Source organism: Vipera berus (genome assembly GCF_964194415.1).
Source record: "Vipera berus genome assembly, chromosome: 1".
Classification (NCBI taxonomy): Eukaryota; Metazoa; Chordata; class Lepidosauria; order Squamata; family Viperidae; genus Vipera; species Vipera berus.
This window is the reverse complement of record NC_138202.1, coordinates 8,109,540-8,131,249: the sequence shown is the minus strand read 5'-3', so window position 1 is coordinate 8,131,249 and position 21,710 is coordinate 8,109,540. Positions and strand designations below refer to the sequence as shown.

Sequence of the window (21,710 nt, the reverse complement as noted above, 5' to 3'; positions counted from 1 at the left end):
TAAGTGTCCTCGGCTTATTCTCTGCTTTATTGTTGACAAAACCAATTTTAGAAGAAAAAGTTGGTAGCTCAGGTTTGAACTGTGGGGTCCTTTGTGGTGTCTGAGCTGGGTTGCTTTTTTTTTTTTTTTGCAGATGTTTCATAACCCAACTAGGTAATACCATCAGCGCAGGGAGGCAGTAGGATTTCTTCTCGGCTCACATGCTCTCAGCAAACCCCACTCTCATCTAGCACTGAAGAGGTTATTTAGTTGAGTCATGAAAAGTCTGCAAAAAAAAAAGCAATCAATCTCAGAGATCACCAAGAAAGATCCCCAGAAAAACATTTTTTTCTCAATTTAAAGCGGAAAGAGTGATGGTCTTTTTTTTTTCCTTCCTCCAAGCTAATTTTGTGGCAGACGGAGACAAGGCGCCTTGCTCCTCCCCTTGTGCTTCCTTCTCAGCTGAAGACTCCGAAGAAGATTCCATCACTCCCAACGATTGCAAGAAGGTAAGGCTTTGGCATCCCATAATTGTCATCCCTCATTAGCACAGCTAATTCTGCTCTTCTGGCTCAGACGGCCGCGGAAGATTTAAGGCTCAAGCTCAGGGGTCTTCAGACTTGGCCCTTTGATGACTTGTGGACTTCAACTCCCAGAATTCCTCAGCCAGGAGTTGAAGTTCACAAGTCATAAAACGGCAAAGTTTGAAGACCCATAGACTTTGGAAATGATAAAAATAGCCACAGGTTCTACGTCCATGCTTCTACTTTGACCTGGTGTCAGTCCTTCAAGGAAACGGCAAACAACACAGGTAGCCAGGGCTGGTTGAAGAATTCTGGGAGTTGAAGTCCACAAGTCATAAAAGGGCCAAGTTTGAAGAACCCCTGCTCTAAAGGTACAAACCAGTAGTTCCACCGGATAGAGTGTTGGTCTATAGCAGGGGGTGGGGAACCTCGGCTCTTTTATGACTCGTGGACTTCAACTCCCAGAATTCCTGAGCCAACCTGGCTCAGCTTGGAAACCTCTCCCTTTCCCCTCAGCATGGCTGGCTCAGGAATTCTGGGAGTTGAAGTCCACGAGTCATAAAAGAGCCAAGGTTGCCTACCCCTACCCCGATTTCTGAGTCCTTTTCCAACTTCACACTAACAAACCTGGATTGACTTCTGAATGTAAGGTCCCTCCCTCCCCAACCCAGTTATCATAAGCAGGCTTCAAATCCAGGTAGTTTCAAGTCGAGGGCTACCTGCAGTTCATTAGCTTCCTTGGACCATTTGGTGTCTTTCTGCCCCCACCAGTGCTGTAATATCTGAGGCTTTTCTCGCTACCTCATTTAACAACCGCCTTGATTAGCAGCAGAAATTTGGGGCTCAACTCTGGTCGTAAGTTAAGGACTACCTGTAGCATTGGAGCTTCTCAGGCCGAGATTTCAGTTCAGGCAAAATGTATCCCTTTTGCAGATGGAATTTTTGAGCAGGTTCCCTCCTCAAAGCGGTTCGTTCTTCCGCTTATCCTATCCACCCATTTTCCTTTCTTCCCTTCAGGAGATTATGGTGGGACCCCAGTACCAGGCAGCTGTCCCTCTCTTGCACTTGAGCAGGCAGGGCGAAAAAGGTGAGCAACTTTCCTCGTGTGGATCCTTGTCGTTTTAACCTTTGGCAGTACTGTCTCTGTGTGTGTGTGTGTGTGTGTGTGTGTGTGTGTGTGTGTGTGTGTGTGTGTGTGTGGTCCAGGAGCTGTGCAAATCGGGCTGTCCTTGGACAATACCGGCTGAGGATTTGGGAGTTTTAGAAAAAGGAAAGAAATAGCCACTGCGAGTGGAAAATCGCCGTGTTTGGCAAAAAGTTGAAAGAACAAGCCTCGTTGCTTGAACACTTTTGTCTTCTTCTCTCAAGGCAGCAAATGTACCTAATACTCCTTCCTCCTCCTGTTTTCCACATAACAACTCTGTAAGGTGGGTTGGGCTAAGAGAGAATGACTGACCCAAAGTCACCCAGCCGGCTTTTATGCCTAAAATGGGATTAGAACTCACCATCTCCTGGTAATTGACCCAAAGTCACCCAGCCAGCTTTCATATCTAAGGCGGGACTAAAACTCACCATCTCCTGGTGATTGGCCCAAAGTCACCTAGCCAGCTTTCATACCTAAGGCGGGACTAGAAGTCACCATCTCCTGGTGATTGGCCCAAAGTCACCCAGCCAGCTTCCATACCTAAGTGGGACTAAAACTCGCCATCTCCTGGTGATTGGCCCAAAGTCACCGAGCCAGCTTTCATACCTAAGGCAGGACTAGAACTCACCATCTCCTGGTGATTGGCCCAACGTCACCCAGCCAGCTTTCATACCTAAGGCGGAACTAGAACTCACCATCTCCTGGTAATTGGCCCAAAGTCACCCAGCCAGCTTTCATGCCTATGGTGGAACTAGAACTCACTGCATCTTGTGATTGGCCTGACATCACCCACCCGGTTTTCATGCTTAAAGTGGGATTAGAACTCACAACACTTCCTGGTTTCTAGGCCAGGACCTTAACTACTACACTAAACTCTGGATTCAGTCTCTCTCTCTCTCTCTCTCTCTCTCTCCATCTCTCCCTCCCTCCCTCCCTCCCTCCCTCACTCTTTTTTCATCTAGTCTATGAAAACGACGACCAGTTGTTGTGGGACCCAAATATCCTGCCGGAGAAAGAGGTGGAGGAATTCCTTTTCCGAGCCATCAAGAGGAGATGGGATGAAGTCTCCAACGCCAGGCTTCCAGAAGGAGAGGTGGTAAAGGATAACGAACAAGTGAGTGCTGCGTGGCTAACTCTTCCCCCGTCGCCGGTGAGATTGCTTTCAGGAAAGCGCTCCTTACGGGGAAGACTAATGAATCAAGAGTTCATTTAAAAATCCCGATGCGGCCTCAAATCTCCCCTCAGCAGAGAAGGATAACTAGGGCAACAATAAGGTAGATTAGCCTGTCCCCAAAGGGTCTTTTTCAGCCATCGCAGTGGCCCTTAACTTCCACTTGCCTAGGTCAGACAAAGCTTTACCTGCTGCAGTTGGCAGATGCTTGATTGGGAATGATGTTACCTGGTTGGATAATGGGAAGGGGGGGGGAGGCAGACAACCAGCTCAGAGAGCATCAAGGACTCCACAGTTCAATCCGGAGCTACAAATATTGCCTTGGAGAGAAGCCTATTTCCAAGCCCTGCCTGGAGATGTCAAAGTCTTTAGCATCAAGTGTCACTATGCCAGTTGAGAGGTCCTGAGCTTGGGGGTTTCCTTGCAGACGTTTCGTTACCCAACTAGGTAATGTCATCAGGGCTATTAGAGAGTGGAGTAGAGGAGGAGGAGGAGGAGGACTGTGGGGTGGTTGGTGCTCTCCCAGTTTGCTTGTTTTCTTGCAGATGTTTCATGACCCAACTAGGTAACATCATCAGTGTTAGAAATGAGTGGGGTTTGTGGAGAGGAGGAGGAGGAGGAGAACTGTGGGGTCCTTGGTGCTCTCTGAACTTGGTTGTTTTCTTGCAGATGTTTCATGACCCAAACTAGGTAACATCATCAGTACTAGAAGGGAGTGGGGTTTCTGGAGGAAAGGAGGAGGAGGAGGAGGAGTGTGGTCTATGGAGTCCTTGCTGCTCTCTGAGCTTGGTTGTTTTCTTGCAGACATTTCACGACCCAACTAGGTAACATCATCAATGTTAGAAAGGAGTGGGGTTTGTGGAGGAGAGGAGGAGGAGGACGACGACGACTGTGGAGTCCTTGGTGCTGTCTGAGCTTGGTTGTTTTCTTGCAGACCTTTCATGACCCAACTAAGGAACATCATCAGTGCTAGAAGGGAGAGGAGGAGGAGGAGGAGGACTGTGGGGTCCTTGGTACTCTCTGAACTTGTTGTTTTCTTGCAGATGGTTCATGACCCAACTAGATAACATCATCAGTGCTAGAAGGGAGAGGGGTTTGTGGAGGAAATGAGGAGGAGGAGGAGGACTGTGGGGTCCTTGGTGCTCTCCGAGCTTGGTTGTTTCCTTGGAGATGTTTCTTTAATAATGCCAATTAGGGATGCTGCAGTTGAGCTGGGTCCCTCCTTAGGCATTGTTATTCCATACTTTTTGTGCGCGGTGACAATGACAAGGCCTTGCTTCTTCTTCCCATCCCCTTCCCTGGCTCAGGTTCCTGTTTCTCAGTAGCCTCTTTCTTTCTCCCCATAGCCAGAGCTGATTTCTAATAATAGGCATCCCTGTGCAGTTGTATCTAGTTTAATGATTGTGTCTAGTCCAGGGGTAGGCAACCTCGGCTCTTTTATGACTCATGGACTTCAACTCCCAGAATTCCTGAGCCAGCCAAGCTGGCTCAGGAATTCTGGGAGTTGAAGTCCATGAGTCATAAAAGAGCCGAGGTTGCCTACCCCTGGTCTAGTCTAATGAAGAGAAGGACGAGGGCTGGGGGGGTGGGACATGATAGCAGTCTTCCAATATTTGAGGGGCTGCCACAGAGAAGAAGGGATCAACCTCTTCTCCAAAGCGCCTGAAGGCAGGACAAGAAGCAACGGATGGAAACTAACCAAGGAGAGAAGCAACCTAGAACTAAGGAGAAACTTCCTGACAGTGAGAACAACTAACCAGTGGAACCACCTGCCTCCGGAAGTGGTGAATGCTCCAACACTGGAGGTTTTTAAGAAGAGACTGGACAGCCATTTGCCTGAAATGGTATAGGGTTTCCTGCCTGAGCAGGGGGTTGGACTAGATGACCTCCAAGGTCCCTTCCAACTATTGTTGTTATTATTATTGTTCTTGTTCTTGTTATTATTGATCATTGCACAGTCAACCAGATGTTCAGACTGGACTTGGCTTTTTTGTCGACCTATCGAGTCCTTACCAAGGACATCTGGGATAGGCAGATGTGGATGTTTGAGGGTATTCCAGATCTCGTCGCAGGATGGAAGCAGTTCCTAGTAAGGCCGCCTTTTGCAATTGACTAATGGCGAATTTGTCAATGCCGATGATGGTGTTCAAGTGGTGCTCCAGTTGTTTTGGGATTGCACCCAAGGTGCCTATTACTATCGGTACTAACCTTGCTTGCCTTTGCCACAATCTTTCTATTTCTATTTGTAGGTCTTTGTATTTTGTTATCTTCTCCAGTTCTTTCTTGTAATATTGTTATTGTTATTATTATTATTTCTCCCACAGGCCCTCTACGAATTGGTGAAATGTAACTTCAACGCAGAAGAAGCCCTGCGACGACTCCGGTTCAACGTGAAGGTCATTCGAGGTGAGACATATAAGGCAGTTCTATCTTTCTTTCTCTTCTTTCTACCTTTCTGTCTTTCTGTTGTTCAGCAGAGGCCCTGTAGTCCCATTGAAAACAAACACACACACACACCCAGATTTCCCAATCTCATCTTTTCAAACCTGGCGACTTTCAGGAGAACAGGTAGTCCTCGACTTACAACCATTCATTTAGTCACAGTTCAAAGTTACAACGGCATTCAAAAACATCACCACCCCGATGTGACCGTTTTTCACACTTACGACCATTGCAGCACCCCCATGGTCACATGATGGAAAGTCAGACACTTGACAACTCACAGTTACGACCGTTGCAGTATCCCCCCCCGGGGGGGGTCACGTGATCCCCTTTTGCAACCTTCTGACAAGCAAGGCCAGCTGGGGAAGTCAGATTCACTTAACAACCGTGTTATTACCTTAACAGCTGCAGTAATTCACTTAACTGGTAGAGGACAGGAAGGCCTGGAGGAACGTTGTCCATAGGGTCACGATGGGTCGGACACGACTTCGCAGCTAACAACAACAATTCACTTAACATCTTTGACCAGAAAGGTCGTAAAAATGGGTAAAAATTCACTTTAACAACTGTCCTGCTTAGCCACAGAAATTTTGGGCCCGGCTGTGGTCCTAAGTGTATTTATTATTACAGCATTTAAAGAAACGATAAATAGATGCATAAAAGAAATAAAAAATACATAAAGAGACTTAGTAGGTATAGAACAGGGGTATGCAACCTTGGCTCTTTTATGACTCGTGGACTTCAACTCCCAGAATTCCTGAGCCAGCCATGCTGAGGGGAAAGGGAGAGGTTTCCAAGCTGAGCCATGCTGGCTCAGGAATTCTGGGAGTTGAAGTCATAAAAGAGCCAAGGTTGCCTACCCCTGGACTATAGAATAAAGTAACAGTAAATGTACAAAGTGTTTGCAAATATCTCCAAATTTAAATTCCTTATAGCAATGCCAATAGCACTTAAGACTTATATATCTTTTCATAGTGCTTTACAGCCCTCTCTAAGTGGTTTACTGCAGTGGTCCCCAAGCTTTCTAGCTTGGCAGCCTAGTGGCTTGGCACGGTGTTTGGGGTGTGTGTGTGAGTGGCAGGCACACATGGCCTCCACTCACACAAATGGAGGTTTGCATGCAAGCGGAGGGCGCTTGTGCTCTCTTGCAAAGCTCCACTGGCGCAAGCGCCCTCTGCTCACACGAGTAGAGCTTGGCGTGTGAGCTTGCCTCCCCCCCTCACGTGTGCACTTGCCCATTTCTCCCCAGTGGTCGGAGACCCCTGGTTTACAGAGTCGGCCTATAGCCCCCAACAATCTGGGTCCTCATTTTACCAACCTTGGAAGGATGGAAGGCTGAGTCAACCTTGAGCCGGTCAGGATCGAACTCCCGGCAGTGGGCAGAGTCAGCCTGCAATCCTGCATTCTAACCCCTGCGCCACCAGGGCTCTCTCGTGAATTAATTTCATCTCATTAATTAATTACTGAAGTATAGGACTAGGTTTGTTACACAATCTCAATTAGAAATCTCTAGATATTAAATATTGTAATAAAATTCATATTGGTCATTGATTAAAAAGGAAAAGAAACAGAAAGAAAAGGGTGGGGGGGGAGAAAGTTTGTGGGGGAGGGAAGAAAAAGGGGTAGATTAAAGGTAAAGGTTACACATGGATCGATTTCGCCCCTGAGCAGAGTTTTAAACCTGGCTCTCCAGATTAATCTAAACCCTTAATTTGAAGAAGAGGCCCGCTGGATTTACAAAAGACGTGGTTGAAAGTATGAGCCCGTCAACCCCAATATCCAGGTGGATTCAAGGGCAAGAGTTAATAAAGAATTAATTAAGGGAGAGCTTGAACACTTCACTGGGCCATATTACACTTGACTCTTAAGACGTCATCCACACCAGTAGTGTGATTAAGATGGAGAGGGTTGACCACAATAGAAAGCCATGCTTTGTTTTAGACTTAGAGCAGGGGTATCAAACTGCCGGCTCGCGGACCAGATGCATCATAGCAAAACCGCGCCCACCCCATTGCCGGCAATGGAAAAAAAGTCAAGATACGATGCGAGACGTCATGTGACGTTGCGAGTTTGACACCCCTGCTCTAACTCATCGTGGAGGTCTGACGTAGGTTATGTCTGATGTCAATCAGAAGTTCATTTCTTCTTCCAGCTTCTGTGTGACAGAATAACAGAGTTGGAAGGGGGGACCAACCCCCTGCTCAGGCAGAAGACCGTATACCATTTCAGAGAAATGGCGGTCCAGTCTCTTCTTAAAAACTTCCAGTGTTGGAGCATTCACTGCTTCTGGAGGAAAGTTGTTCCACTGGTTAATTGTTCTCACTGTCAGGAAGTTTCTCCTTAGTTCTAGGCTGCTTCTGTCCTTGGTTAGTTTCCATCCGTTGCTTCTTGTCCTGCCTTCAGGCGCTTTGGAGAATAGCTTGACTCCCTCTTCTTTGGGGCAGCCCCTGAGATATTGGAAGACTGCTATCATGTAACCTCTAGTCCTTCTCTTCATTAAACTGACTACCCGATTCCAGCAACCGTTCTTCACGTGTTTTAGCCTCCAGTCCCTTAATGATCACGAAAACCTTGAGAATGAGGAGAGGAAGACGACAGTATTTCTCCCTTCTCTGGTCTGTTTTACAGGTAGTCCTCAACTTATGACCACAGTAGAGCCTGTCTATCACAGTCATAACTCGTGACGTCTGTAAACCGAGTTGGTCACATAACCAACTTGATTTTACTCCCTTTTTCGCAGCAGTTGTCAAGCGAACCCACGGTTCGCCATGAGCCGGCGTTGTGGAAAAACATAAATGCCAGGTTTCGGCAAAACTGTCATAAAATGCCGTCCCGTGCGCTAAGTGAAGGGTTGTACACTGAGGACAACCTGTACGTCAATGGCTTCTTGCGAGGTTCTCCGTTAGTGAAGGTGGCCACAGAGGAAGAAGGCGGTTAGAAGTAAAACTAACTTTGGTCAAATTAGAAGTAAAGCCTTGGTGGAGCAGTGGGCTAATGCCTCCTTAAGTAACACCAGCTGCCTGCAATTAGTGCAGGTTCGAGTCCCACCAGGCTCAAGGTTGACTCAGCCTTCCATCCTTCCGAGGTAGGTAAAATGAGGACCCAGATTGTTGGGGGCAATTAAGCTGACCTTGTAATAATGCCGCTTGGGGTGTGTGTGAAAGCCCTAATAAGCAGGCATATACATAGAATGAAGGCTACTGCTAAGCTCGTAAGCCGCCCTGAGTCTTCGGAGAAGGGCGGGATATAAATGGAATTAAAATAAAAAAATAAAAATAAGTAAAACGAAAGTTGGCCATAACCAAACATGCGGGTGGATTATTGGTGGCAAATGGGAAATAATCCAGTTGCTAGAATTCTTGTAACCTCGCCTCTCGCTTTCGGGAGATCTTGCTAAAGCAGATCTTGTGTACTTTGTGCAGAAGTCAGAGAACGGACAGTTTCCAAGACAGTCATGTGTCCCCTGGCTTGAAAAGAAAGAGTCGTGGATCAGAGATCGATGGAACAATTAAATGCCATCACTTCCAATAAAGTCAGGATTCTCATTGCGGAACAATCCGGCAAAAACCAGACGAAAAGAACTGTCAGTGCTTGGGGATTGAAGCGTATTTCTCCTTTAAAAAAAAAATAAAAAGATCTGCCTCAATTGTTGAACAGCTTAAAAAAAAAACACCTACATGGAGTCCGCTCATTTTTGAAAGTTTAGGAAAATTCCCAGCTGTCTTTTTTGTTGTTGTTTATAGAGCAGTACAGGCAGTCCTCGACTTATCACCACAGTTGAGCCCAAAATTTCTTTTGCTAAGAGAGAGAGAAGTGTTCAAGTGAGTTTGGCCCGTTCTGTGACCTTTCTTGCCACAGTTGTTAAGTGAATCGCTGCAGTGCAAGTTGTTAAGAGAGAAACACGGTTGTTAAGTGAAGCCGGCTTTCCGCTTGACTTTGCTTGTCAGAAGGTCGCAAAAGGGGAATCACATGACCCCGGGATACTGCAAACCGTCATAAATATGAGTCAGTTACCAAGTGTCTGAATTTGGATCACGTGACTGTGGGGATGCTACAATGGTCGTTAAGTGTGAAAAACGGTCATAAGACACTTTTTTCAGTGCTATTGTAACTTTGAACAGTCACTAAACGAACTGTAGTGTGTGTGTGTGTGTGTGTGTGTGTGTGTGTGTGTGTGTGTGTGTGTGTTAGGACTGACCGGTTTGATCGCCTTGCAGTCCAAGGGACTCGCAGGAGTCTTCTCCAGCACCAGAGTTCAAAGGCCTCAATTCTTTGGCGCTCAGCCTTTCTTATGGTCCAGCTTTCACAGCCATACATTGCAACTGGGAAGATGTTCCCTTTGGGGTGTTTCCCCCCAAACACCAGATGTTCCCTTTGGGGTGTTCCCCCGAGACACCAGATGTTCCCTTTGGGGTGTTTCCCCCGAGGCACCAGATGTTCCCTTTGGGGTGTTTCCCCCGAGACACCGGATGTTCCCTTTGGGGTGTTCCCTCGAGACACCAGATGTTCCCTTTGGGGTGTTTCCCTCGAGACACCAGATGTTCCCTTTGGGGTGTTCCCCCAAGACACCGGATGTTCCCTTTGGGGTGTTCCCTCGAGACACCGGATGTTCCCTTTGGGGTGTTCCCCCGAGACACCAGATGTTCCCTTTGGGGTGTTTCCCCCGAGACACCGGATGTTCCCTTTGGGGTGTTCCCTCGAGACACCAGATGTTCCCTTTGGGGTGTTCCCCCGAGACACCAGATGTTCCCTTTGGGGTGTTCCCCCGAGACACCAGATGTTCCCTTTGGGGTGTTCCCCCGAGACACCAGATGTTCCCTTTGGGGTGTTCCCCCGAGGCACCAGATGTTCCCTTTGGGGTGTTTCCCCCGAGACACCGGATGTTCCCTTTGGGGTGTTCCCCCGAGACACCAGATGTTCCCTTTGGGGTGTTTCCCTCGAGACACCAGATGTTCCCTTTGGGGTGTTCCCCCAAGACACCGGATGTTCCCTTTGGGGTGTTCCCTCGAGACACCAGATGTTCCCTTTGGGGTGTTTCCCCCGAGACACCGGATGTTCCCTTTGGGGTGTTCCCCCAAGACACCGGATGTTCCCTTTGGGGTGTTCCCCCAAGACACCGGATGTTCCCTTTGGGGTGTTCCCTCGAGACACCGGATGTTCCCTTTGGGGTGTTCCCTCGAGACACCAGATGTTCCCTTTGGGGTGTTCCCCCAAGACACCGGATGTTCCCTTTGGGGTGTTCCCTCGAGACACCAGATGTTCCCTTTGGGGTGTTCCCCCAAGACACCGGATGTTCCCTTTGGGGTGTTCCCCCAAGACACCGGATGTTCCCTTTGGGGTGTTCCCTCGAGACACCAGATGTTCCCTTTGGGGTGTTCCCTGGAGACACCAGATGTTCCCTTTCGGGTGTTCCCCCAAGACACCAGATATTCCCAGATGGGTTAGAATATTGGGTGTTTCCTTTGCTGTCCTTTCATGAACCTGCATTCATGGGTCTGCAAGTGGCCAGAGAGAGCAGGGCCATCTGCACGTATTCACAAGTGATACTGTCCCCTAAGTCTGGGTCATAAACCTCTCTCCACGGAACCAGCCCCTGGTGCCCAAAAGATTGGGGACCCCTGCCTTAGGAGACGGGAACGGTCGTAAGTATGAGCTAGCTGCCAGTCATCCGGATTTTGATCACATAATCCACAGGGATGCTACGAAGATCGTCAGTGTGAAAAAAACGGTCCTTAAGTCCCTTTTTTCAATGCCGTTGTCACTTTGAACGGTCGCTAAGTGGACTGTTGTAAGTCGAGGACTACCTGATTGCCTCCCTCTCCCCCCTTTGCAGATGAGCTCTGTGCCTGGAGCGAAGAAGAATGTCGAAACTTCGAACATGGATTTCGGGTCCATGGGAAGAACTTCCACCTCATCCAAGCCAACAAGGTAAATGGAAGCCACTCTGCGTCCTGTGTGAAGGCAGGTGAACTCCAAGTGGGGTTTCACAAAGGCGCAGAAGAAAAGGCCAGGTTGCAGGAGGCTGACTTGGCTGCTCACCCCTTGTTGCCTTCTTGGTTGTCCTGGCAAATATGGGCATTGTGAGGACAGTTTAGACCAGGGCTCTTCAAACCTGGCCCTTTGATGACTTGTGGACTTCAGCTCCCAGAATTCCTTGGCCATCGGCACACTGGCCGTGGAATTCTGGGAGCTGAAGTCCACAAGTCATAAAAGGGCCAGGTTTGAAGATGTTCTGTACCAGCCTGCTACCGGCCCTGCAGAAAAGGCAGGGACGACCCCTCCACAAACGGCAAGAGGCTGGAACTACGCCTGCCAAATTTATAGCTACAAAAACAAACAAGACACGAAGCAAGAAACCGGAGCTTTAAGAAACATGAACCATCCGAGCGGTTGCCTTCAGCAAACCAGCCCTCCCAGACATTCCCCTTATATAGAGTTCAGGGCGTGGCTTCTCTCTGCCTCCTTCCGAGAAGCCCCATTGCCTTCCTCTGTCTACTCCTAATTGACTGCCTCCTGCGTCGGGCGTCCTTGAACAGGGCCAGCTGTGGGTCATCTTCATCCACACTGTCAGGCTCACACAGCTGGGTCTCCGTGGTGACCAAGTGGGCCTGGCTGAGGGCTCTCATCATCAAGATCTTCAACCCCCTCAGCAAGGTCTTCAACACCCCCCTCCTCCTCTGAGTCATCCGACCCAACTGCCGAACCCACAGGCTGACCCTGAATCACAACAGAAGAGCCCTGGTTTAGACCCAAGGGCATCTCCAACTTTGGCAAAGTGTAAGACCTGTGGACTTCAACTCCCAGAATTCCCCAGCTGGGGGGGAATTCTGGGAGTTGGAAGTCCACAGGTCTTAAAAGTTGCCAAGGTTGAAAATCCTTGGTTTAGCCTGAGGGGCCCAAGGTTATGGACAGTTACTGGCTTTGATGGATCTTCTCCTGTGCTCTCAGATGATCTGGAATGGCACGCCCACTTTCCAAACCCTAAAACCTAGAATATAGAACATAGTATAATAAGGTTGGAAGGGACCTTGGAGGTCCTCTAGTCCAACCCGCCAGTCCATGCCAGGAGATCTATACCATTCCAGACCTCCTTTGGGCTTGATGGGATGGATACACACAATCATAGAAAGAATCGTACAATAACAAAGCAGAATAATAGAATTGTAAGGGACCTTGGAGGTCATCTAGTCCAACCCCCTACTCAGGCAGGAAACCCGATGCCATTTTAGGCAAATGGCTGTCCAGTCTCTTCTTAAAACCCTCCAGTGATGGAGCACCCACAACTTCTGGAGGCAGGTCGTTCCACTGATTATTTGTTCTCACTGTCAGGAAATTTCTCCTGAGTCAGCTCCAGCTTTAGGGAACTGTCTCTTCCCAGAGATACACAAGTAGTCCTCAACCTATGACCGTTATTGGGACCAGAATTTCCATTGCTAAGCATGACAGGTGTTTTAAGTCAGTCATGCCTGATTTTTACAACCTTTTTGCCATGGTGGTTAAGGCAATTAGTTCAGGTATTAAGCAAATCCAATGGACCTTAAGCTATCCAGCTTCCCTCCTCAGCTTTGCTTGTTAGAAGCTGTCTGGGAAACTCACAAATGGCCATCACATAACCCCAGCACATTGCAGTTGTCGTAAATAGATGTCGGTTCGCCAAGAGTCCAGAATTTTGATCGCGTGACCATGGGGGGATGCTGTGACAATCAGTAGCGTAAGAACCAGCTGTACGTCACTTTTTCCCGTGCTGCTGTGATTTTGAACAGTGGCTAAACGAATGGTTGGAAGTCAAGGACTATGTCAGGGGTCTTCAAACGTGGCCCTTTTATGACTCGTGGACTTCCAACTCCCAGAATTCCTCCTGGCTGAGGAATTCTGGAAGTTGGAAGTCCACTCATAAAAGGGCCAAGTTTGAAGACCCCCCTGGACTATGCTGTTGCTTTTCTCACTGAAGTGGTACCTATTTATCTACTTGCATTTGCATCTTTTGAACTGCTAGGTTGGCAGGAGATGGGCAAGGGAATAGGAGTTCACCCCGTTGCGCGATGTTCTGGTCTCAAACCTGGACTGCCGGCTTTCCAGCCGACAAGCCCATTGTCTTAACTGCTCAGCCATTGCACTACCCAACCTGTATGTAGACCTTACTTTATTTATCGTCTCAGCCAGGGGTCCCCAACCTGTGGGCCGTGGCCTGGTAGGGGGCTGTGGCCTGCTGGCCCCCAGGCTGGGGGACAAGGTGGCCAGTGTGCGCGCATGTGCGCACACACCCCCTCACTTGCGCTAGCGCAGCAGCCGGGTGCAAAACCGGGCTATCGCCACACCTCGGGGCGCAAAAACGGGATGCCACCGCCGTGCCTCAGAGTGCAAAAATGGAATGCCGCACCTCGGGGCACAAAAACAGGCCACGATGCCTTGGGGCGCGAAAATGGGACGTCGCTGCGCCTCAGGGCACAAAAATGGGATGCTGCACCTTGGGGCGCGAAAACGGGATGCAGCCACTGCACCTTGAGGTGCAAAAACGGGATACCACACCTCAGGGCATGAAAACGGGATGTCACCACGTCACGGGGTGCCGAAATTGGCCACCGCCATGCCACGGGGCACAAAAACGGGGCGCCGCCACACCACGGGGCACCAAAACTGCACGCCAAAACGACACTGCGCCACACAAAAACGGAGTGCATACGCACGCATGCATGTAAATTGCTTCCCCCTCCCTTTTCCTCCGGTCCACCAATGGACAAAGGTTGGGACCTCTGTTCTAAGCCAAGGCTGTATTATTTCAGCAAACCTTTGGCCACTAGAGGTACTGAGTGAGTTGTGTCGATCCTCTTTACTTGACTTCTCAGTTTAATGATAATGCATTTTAATGTGTATTGCTGAACACCATTCAGAATTCTCCAGGACCGAGGTGGATTATAAGTCTTGCAGATAAATTTAAAAGGAAACCACATTCATTTATCTCCATCTGTCCCTTTTCTACTCTTTAGCCCCCGAGGTTTCCAAAGTGGCTTCTGTGGCTATAACAGGTCACGCTAAACCAGGGGTAGGCAACCTCGGCTCTTTTATGACTCATGGACTTCAACTCCCAGAATTCCTGACTCAGGAATTCTGGGAGTTGAAGTCCATGAGTCATAAAAGAGCCGAGGTTGCCTACCCCTGCGCTAAACCTTGCTTAACAAACCACAGTTGCTCTTATTCATTTGCTGTTTATTAATTATTGCAATTTGCATGCTGACGACAGACAATGGACAGCTTAAAACATGAAAATATTAAACCTTACATAGGTAGTTCTCAACCTGCAACCATTTGTTTAGTCGCCATTTGAAGTTACAAATGGTATCGGCTTTAGCAATGGCTTAGCAATTGTACTCGTAAGCCGAGGACCAGCCGTATAACAGAATCCCAAATTGGAATACAGGTAACCCTTGGCCTACGGCCGTAACAAAGCCTGCCCATCACAGTCAGAAGTGTGAGTCGTAACGGGTCGTCGCAAGTCTTTTGAAGATTACTTTTTTATACTGATCCTTGCCCCCTGCAGGAGGATTCCCATACCTTGGTTGGCCTGAAGAGAAAATTCATTTTAAAGCAGAGGTCCCCAACCTTTTGGGCACCAGGGACCCATTCCGTGGAGAAGGGTTTTTTTTTCGCAGACCAGAGAGTGCGTGGTTTTGTGTGCTGCCTGCATCCCACAGATGGGGCTTTGCTTGTTTGCGCGGCCCGATTGCTGGCATGTTGCGGCCCAGTACCGGTCCACGGACCTGGGGTTGTGGACCCCTGTTTTAAAGGATCCTGGTATCTTGTCTCCCATTCCTAGCAGGTCCCTGGAAGGCCGGTCTTTCCAAACTGCTCCTCACCCTTCTTCCTGTTTTTGCAGGTCCGGACCCGGTCGGTGGGTGAGTGCGTAGAATACTACTACATATGGAAGAAGTCGGAGCGATACGACTACTTCACCCAACAGACACGGTTTGGAAGGAAGAAGTACGTCCTCCTGATTGTCAGAGAATGATGTCTGGTGTTGCTGGCCGTAGGCGGCCAAGCCTGAATCCCCATATTTATTTATTATTTATTTATTTTATTTATTTATTTTATTACATTTATATACCGCCCTTTCCCGAAGGACTCAAGGCGGTTTACAGGGTGCTTAAAACAAAAAAAATATATAGTTGTGCCCAGAGCATTTGACAAGATCCCAACCTGGGGGGAGAGGGGTGTCCAGAAATTTGCAAATAGGCAATTGACAACAGGAAGCCAGGATAGGAAAATTAAAAGCCCCCCCAACCCTAATCTGACCCGTCACAAGATCCTCGCTTGACACACCCACACCTGACTGTCACAAGACCCTCACTTGACACAGCCACACCTGACCCGTCACAAGACCCTCACTTGACACAGCCACACCTGACCCGTCACAAGACCCTCGCTTGATACACCCACATCTGACCCGTCACAAGACCCTCGCGTGACACAGCCACACCTGACCCGTCACAAGACCCTCGACACACCCACACCTGACCCATCACAAGACCCTCGCTTGACACACCCACACCTGACCCATCACAAGACCCTCACTTGACACACCCACACCTGACCCGTCACAAGACCCTCACTTGACACACCCACACCTGACCCGTCACAAGACCCTCGACACACCCACACCTGACCCGTCACAAGACCCTCGCGTGACACACCCACACCTGACCCGTCACAAGACCCTCGCGTGACACAGCCACACCTGACCCATCACAAGACCCTCGCGTGACACACCCATACCTGACCCGTCACAAGACCCTCGCGTGACACACCCACACCTGACCCATCACAAGGCTTACTGAACATAGCTGAACCCCTTACAAACAGAAGAACACCAACATCCCTTAAAGTCCGCTGAAAATGTTACCTAGCCTGGTAATGAAACATTCAGAAACCAAACCCACAAGCTCAGAGAACGAACATCCACCCTCATCCTCCACCCGAGCTACCGATATTCATCGCCATTGCAACCATCCATTTAGTGACCGTTTAAAGTTACAATTTTTTTATTTATTTTAATTCCATTTATATCCCGCCCTTCTCCGAAGACTCAGGGCGGCTTACAAGCTTAGCAGTAGCCTTCATTCTATGTATATGCCTGCTTATTAGGGCTTTCGCCCCCCCCCAGCGGCATTATTACAAAGTCAGCTTAATTGCCCCCAACAATCTGGGTCCTCATTTTACCTACCTGGGAAGGATGGAAGGCTGAGTCAACCTTGAGCCTGGTGGGATGCGAACCTGCACTAATTGCAGGCAGCTGGTGTTACTTAAGGAGGCATTAGCCCACTGCTCCACCAAGCCTCTGAGACTTATGACCAGTCCAAACTTACAACTGCCGCAGCAGTTCCCATGGTCACATGATCAAAAATCTGCTGCTTGGCAACTGATAATGTATTTATAACACCTGTACTGTCCCCCGGGGTCTTGTGATCACCATTTCCGACCTTCCCAGCCGGCTTCCGACAAGCAAAGTCAGTGGAGGAAGCTGGATTTGCTTAAGGACCACATGTTTCACTTAACAACCGTCAAGTCATTCGTTTTGTAACTGTGGCAAGAAAAGTCGTAAAATTGGGCACAACTCACTCACTTAGCCACAAAAGCTTTGCCCCCCAGTTCAGGTTATACATTGAGGACTACGTATACAGCAGGGGTAGGCAACCTTGGCTCTTTTATGACTCGCGGACTTCAACTCCCAGAATTCCTGAGCCAGCCATGCTGAGGGGAAAGGGAGAGGTTTCCAAGCTGAGCCATGGTGGCTGAGGAATTCTGGGAGTTGAAGTCCACAAGTCATGAAGGGGCCATAGTTCCCTCATGCTGGCTCAGGAATTCTGGGAGTTGAAGTCCACGCATCATAAAAGAGCCAAGGTTGCCTACCCCTGATTATACACCAAAGCAGCACCCTCTGTAGACAAGAGGGAAGTGGCACCCTTAAGGGGATCCCTGGCAGAAAGAAAGAGGGAGAAGAAATTTAAGATTTATTTTAATAGTTTAAAAAAAGAGAGAGAGAAGAGGGTCTTTCTCTGTCAAGGATCTAAAATATTTTCCTACCCAGTTCTGATGTGGCCTTTTTGGGGGGGGGGGCATAATATAGCCAAGTCTCCCATCGATGGGAAATGTCAATCTTTGGTTTAATCCTACAAACTCTTGTGGGATTGCGGAATGTGGAAGCCTATGAAAACTACAAGCAGTCCTCGATTTACAACAGTTCATTTAGTGACCCTTCAAAGTTACAACGGCACTGGGGGAAAAAGTGACTTGGGACCATATTTCACACTTAACGACCCTCGCAGCATCCCCCACGGTCACGTGATCAATATTCAAGACACTTGGCAACTGGTTCGTATTTATGACCGTGGCTATCTCCCGAGATCACGTGATCCCCTTTTTGCGACCTCCTGGCAAGCAAAGCCAGTGGGGAAGCCGGATTCGCTTAACAACCGGCTTACTGTCTTATCAACCGCAGCGATTCGCTTAACAACCGAGGCAAAAAAAGGTCGTAAAATGGAGCAGAACCCGCTTAAGAGCAGAAATGTTGGGCTCAAGTGTGCTTGTAAGTTGAGGACTACCTGTAATCTGTTTTTGTTCCTGTGGAAAAACCACCTACATGTTTGCCCCTCTTTTGTCTTCTGGGTCTCTCTAGGGATTACGCGGATAATTTTTTGGATGGTGGGGAAGTGGAAAGTGCCGGCCGCGCACGAAGCTCCCCGCCCATCGCGTCGGCCACCAGCTGCCTGGACTCCTGTTTCAACCCGGATCATTTAACAATGGAGACCACAGGTACATCTTTACAAGATGGCGCCTCTTCTCAAGCCCAGACAACCTGGGTGGTTACTTCTGCGTGGCGGGTACACAGAAAGAAAGAGGAAGTAGGATCGCTTGTATCCTAAGAACAGGATACAAGACTGAAAATTTCCCCCCCCCCCAAATCAACCATACAAAAGTTAAAACCCAATTTAAAAAATATTAAATCAACCCTGTACTATTAAAAACCCCAATTAAAATGAATGTCTCCTCAGCCTGGGCCCGAGAGCTCAAAGAGCCAGGTCTTCAGGCCCCGGCGGAATGATCGGAGGTCGGGAGCAGTCCTCAGCTCCACCGGCAGCTGGTTCCAGAGGGCAGGCGCCCCCACTGAGAAGGCCCTATCCCTGGGTGTCACCCGCCGGCGGGACCCTGAGCAGACCCTCCCTGTGGGAGCGCACTGGGCGAAGGGCGTTTGATGCCGGCAGCAGGTGTTCCCTCAAATTAGGAATTAGGAATAAGGAATAGAATAGAATAGAATAGAATAGAATAGAATAGAATAGAATAGAATAGAATAGAATAGAATAGAATAGAATAGAATAGAATAGAATAGAATAGAATAGAATAGAATAAACAAAGTTGGAAGGGACCTTGGAGGTCTTCTAGTCCAACCCCCTGCTCAGGCAGGAAACTCTCTACCATTTTCAGGCCTTAGGTACCAGGCCTAAACAACGTCAGGCAGTTTATGAATTGCAGGCTAATGAGTGGTACAGCTAGTCCTCAACTTAACAACCATTTGTTTAGTGATCATTTAGTTACAAGGACACTGAAAAAAGTGACTTATGACTGTTTTTTACACTTACGACCCTTGCACCATCCCCGTGGTGACTTGGTCAAAATTCGGACGCTTGGCAAGTGGCTCATATTTGTGACAGTTGCTGCAGCGTCCTGGGATCGTGGGATCACATTATGCTAGCCGCATAAACAGGACGCCGCGCCACAGGGCAAAAAAATGGGCCGCCGCTGCACCTTGGGGCACAAAAATGGGATGCCGTCGCGCTGCAGGGTACAGAAAAGGGGCGCCACCACACCACGGGTTGCGGAAATGGGCCGCCATCGCACTGCAAGGTGCAAAAATGGACGCCACGGGGTGCAGAAATGGGCCACCGCCACAGGGCACAAAAACAGGGCTCTGCCACAGAGCACAAAAACTGGATGCCGCCACGCTGCAAGGCACAAAAACGGGCACTGGGGCGCCACAGGGCACAGAAAGAAAGCACCGTGCCATGCAAGAACAGGGCAAGGCTAGCGAATATCACGCGAGTGCTAGCCCCGCCCCGTTGGCGGTGCGTGCTTACGGCCCCATGCGCGTGCATACACGCGCACGCATGTAAAATGCTTCCCCCTCCCTTTTCCTCCAGTCCGCCAACCAACAAAAGTTGGTGACCTCTGCACTAGGCAGTCGTATTGCTAACTCAACAACTGTGAGAAGAAACGTCATCAAACAGGGCGAAAATCACTGTACCACCGCCTTGCTTAACAACAGAAAGCAAGGCAGCTGTTAAGTCAGTGGCGTTCCTTTGTCAAGGACAACCTGTACTGAACGAATTGGGCCTTTTTTCCCCCCCCTTACCCCCCCCCCCATCCCCTGCAGAGCCGTTGAGCATCGAAAGCGCAGCCTGCAGTCTGGGCAGCACCAGCGAATCCGGGCATGGCTACGAATGCAGCACCCCTTCAGAAACGAACTGCTCCTTCGATCCCCCGGAGGAGGCGCCTCCCGCCAGCCGTGTCCCCATGTACCTTCAGCACCCACCCAATCCTCCCGACCCTGGATTCTACCAGGTGGCTGGGGCGGACAAGCAGGAGGAGGAGGAGGAGGAGGAGGAGCCCGTGCGGTGCTCGGGAGAAGCGATCCCCATGGACTTCGCCCCGCTCCCCGAGACCGTCACCGAAAGGTTACCTTTAATTTCCAGCCACACGGGACTGGAGAGCGATCCAGAGACATCGGTGGCCCCCGCGCAAGTGTCCTTAGCCGTCCCTGATTTCAGCCTCCTGGGTCTTGGAGAAGTCGATAGCCTCCTGGACACTCAGCCGTCCTGTCCGGCGCCCGTGGCCCATTCAGACTCAGTCTCTCAGTGACAGCGGCCACCGAGAGCTCCGTCGTAGGCCAGGAGCTGACTCGGATTCCAGGGGGAGGCGAGGGAACGAGAGATGGGAAATCTTGGCTTGGCGATGATCTTTTCCTGGCCCTTGGTGACAAAAACCTCGTGCTGCTGCTCACCCCCCCCTTCCGAAATCCAAGGAGCACCGGTTCCCCTCTAGCCTCCCTCTTTCCCCCCCCCAAAAAGTTCCAATGTGTCTCCAGCAAAACCAAACGCCTCCGTCACAAAAATCTCCTGTGCAGCTATGCCAGGAGCTGGCAGAAGGGAACTGTGGCCCCCATGGGGTCATCACGGATGGGGACCCCCAAAGCCAAGTGGGACAGAGAAGAGTCTTCCCCCCACGCGCCGTCTCCAGATTCAGCCAAACACCTCACTTTTGATGGGGTGGGTGGGAGGGGTGTGCTTTGGCCCCAGAATGGACACTCTCTAGGAAGGAAGGCTAACCACGAGCACTTTGAAGAGGGAGGGGCTGGACGGGAGCGGGGTGGACCGCAAGGTATCCTGGAGTGCAGAACTAGAGGTAAAATGCATCGGGGTTCCTAATCCCCAGAACAAAACAAGGTAGACCAGGGGTCCTCAACCGTGGCAACTTTAAGACTTGTGGACCTCAACTCCCAGAATTCCTCAGCCAGCTTTGCTGGCTGAGGAATTCTGGGAGTTGAAGTCCACGAAGTCTTGAGGACCCCTGGGGTAGAAAAATACCTAAATTTTAGTTTCATCAGTGTCAGGACTGGTGCCTCTCTTGTTTGGGGTCTTTTCTGTACACCCGATTGGGTGCGGGTGGGTGAGTGAGCGCGTCTGAGTGTGGTGGCTACACAGACACACAGGCACACATGCGTACATGGGGCGACTTGGTTGCCAAATGTTGTGACTGCGCCCTGCGTTAGAACGAGTGGAAACCCCGTTGGGTCCCGTTTGTCCTCCCTGTGACCTCTTATCTGCTGGGGGCTTCCTCGAAGTCAGTTTTGCAGTTTTGGGGCAGAAAAACGGGGGGGGGGGTGGGCACGTCTCTCTGATCCTCGTGTTTCTCGACCCTGGCAACTTCCAATTCCCTAGCCAGCCCATGCTAGCTGGGGAATTCTGGGAATTGAAGTCCACGCCTCTTGAAAAGTTGCCGTAATTCAAACACACTGCCCTACGTTACTAATTGGTTGCAAGGCTTTCCGGTGACGGTAAAGCCACATTTAGTGAAGGGTCGGCGAAAGCGTGGAGTCGAAGCAGTAAGGAGCGGGGGGGGTGGGGGGAGGAGAGGAATTTGGCCTAGCAACTTCTTTGGATGGTATTCAGTGCCCCCCCCCCCGATTTTTCCTTGCCCACCTCTTTACCCACTGACCCCCCCAAAAAACATACATTACACATTAGCAGAGCAATTTCAGGCAAGGGAGAGATTTGGGGGGGGGAAGCAACACCACCACCCCCCTGATTTAATGTCTTTTATTTTTGCTAGAGAGATTTATTTTTCACAACCTAGTCGTCCATTTGTGGCAGTTCTAGCACTGCTGCTTCTTCGGTGTGCCAAA

General features: G+C 49.7%; 1 protein-coding gene across 1 annotated transcript in view; it reads left to right on the top strand.

Moving 5' to 3' along the window:
• The window catches only part of MIER2 (MIER family member 2), a 42,443-nt gene extending 21,812 nt beyond the window's left edge, over window positions 1–20,631 (top strand). Inside the window, exons 5-12 of the mRNA XM_081321306.1 lie at window positions 382–488; window positions 1,521–1,590; window positions 2,610–2,761; window positions 5,143–5,224; window positions 11,094–11,188; window positions 15,135–15,238; window positions 17,931–18,067; window positions 19,683–20,631. Of these exons, the coding sequence (XP_081177432.1) occupies window positions 382–488; window positions 1,521–1,590; window positions 2,610–2,761; window positions 5,143–5,224; window positions 11,094–11,188; window positions 15,135–15,238; window positions 17,931–18,067; window positions 19,683–20,167 (1,232 nt within the window). The 3' untranslated portion in view covers window positions 20,168–20,631. The remainder of the gene's footprint in view (window positions 1–381; window positions 489–1,520; window positions 1,591–2,609; window positions 2,762–5,142; window positions 5,225–11,093; window positions 11,189–15,134; window positions 15,239–17,930; window positions 18,068–19,682) is intronic.
• The last annotated feature ends 1,079 nt before the right edge of the window (window positions 20,632–21,710 follow it).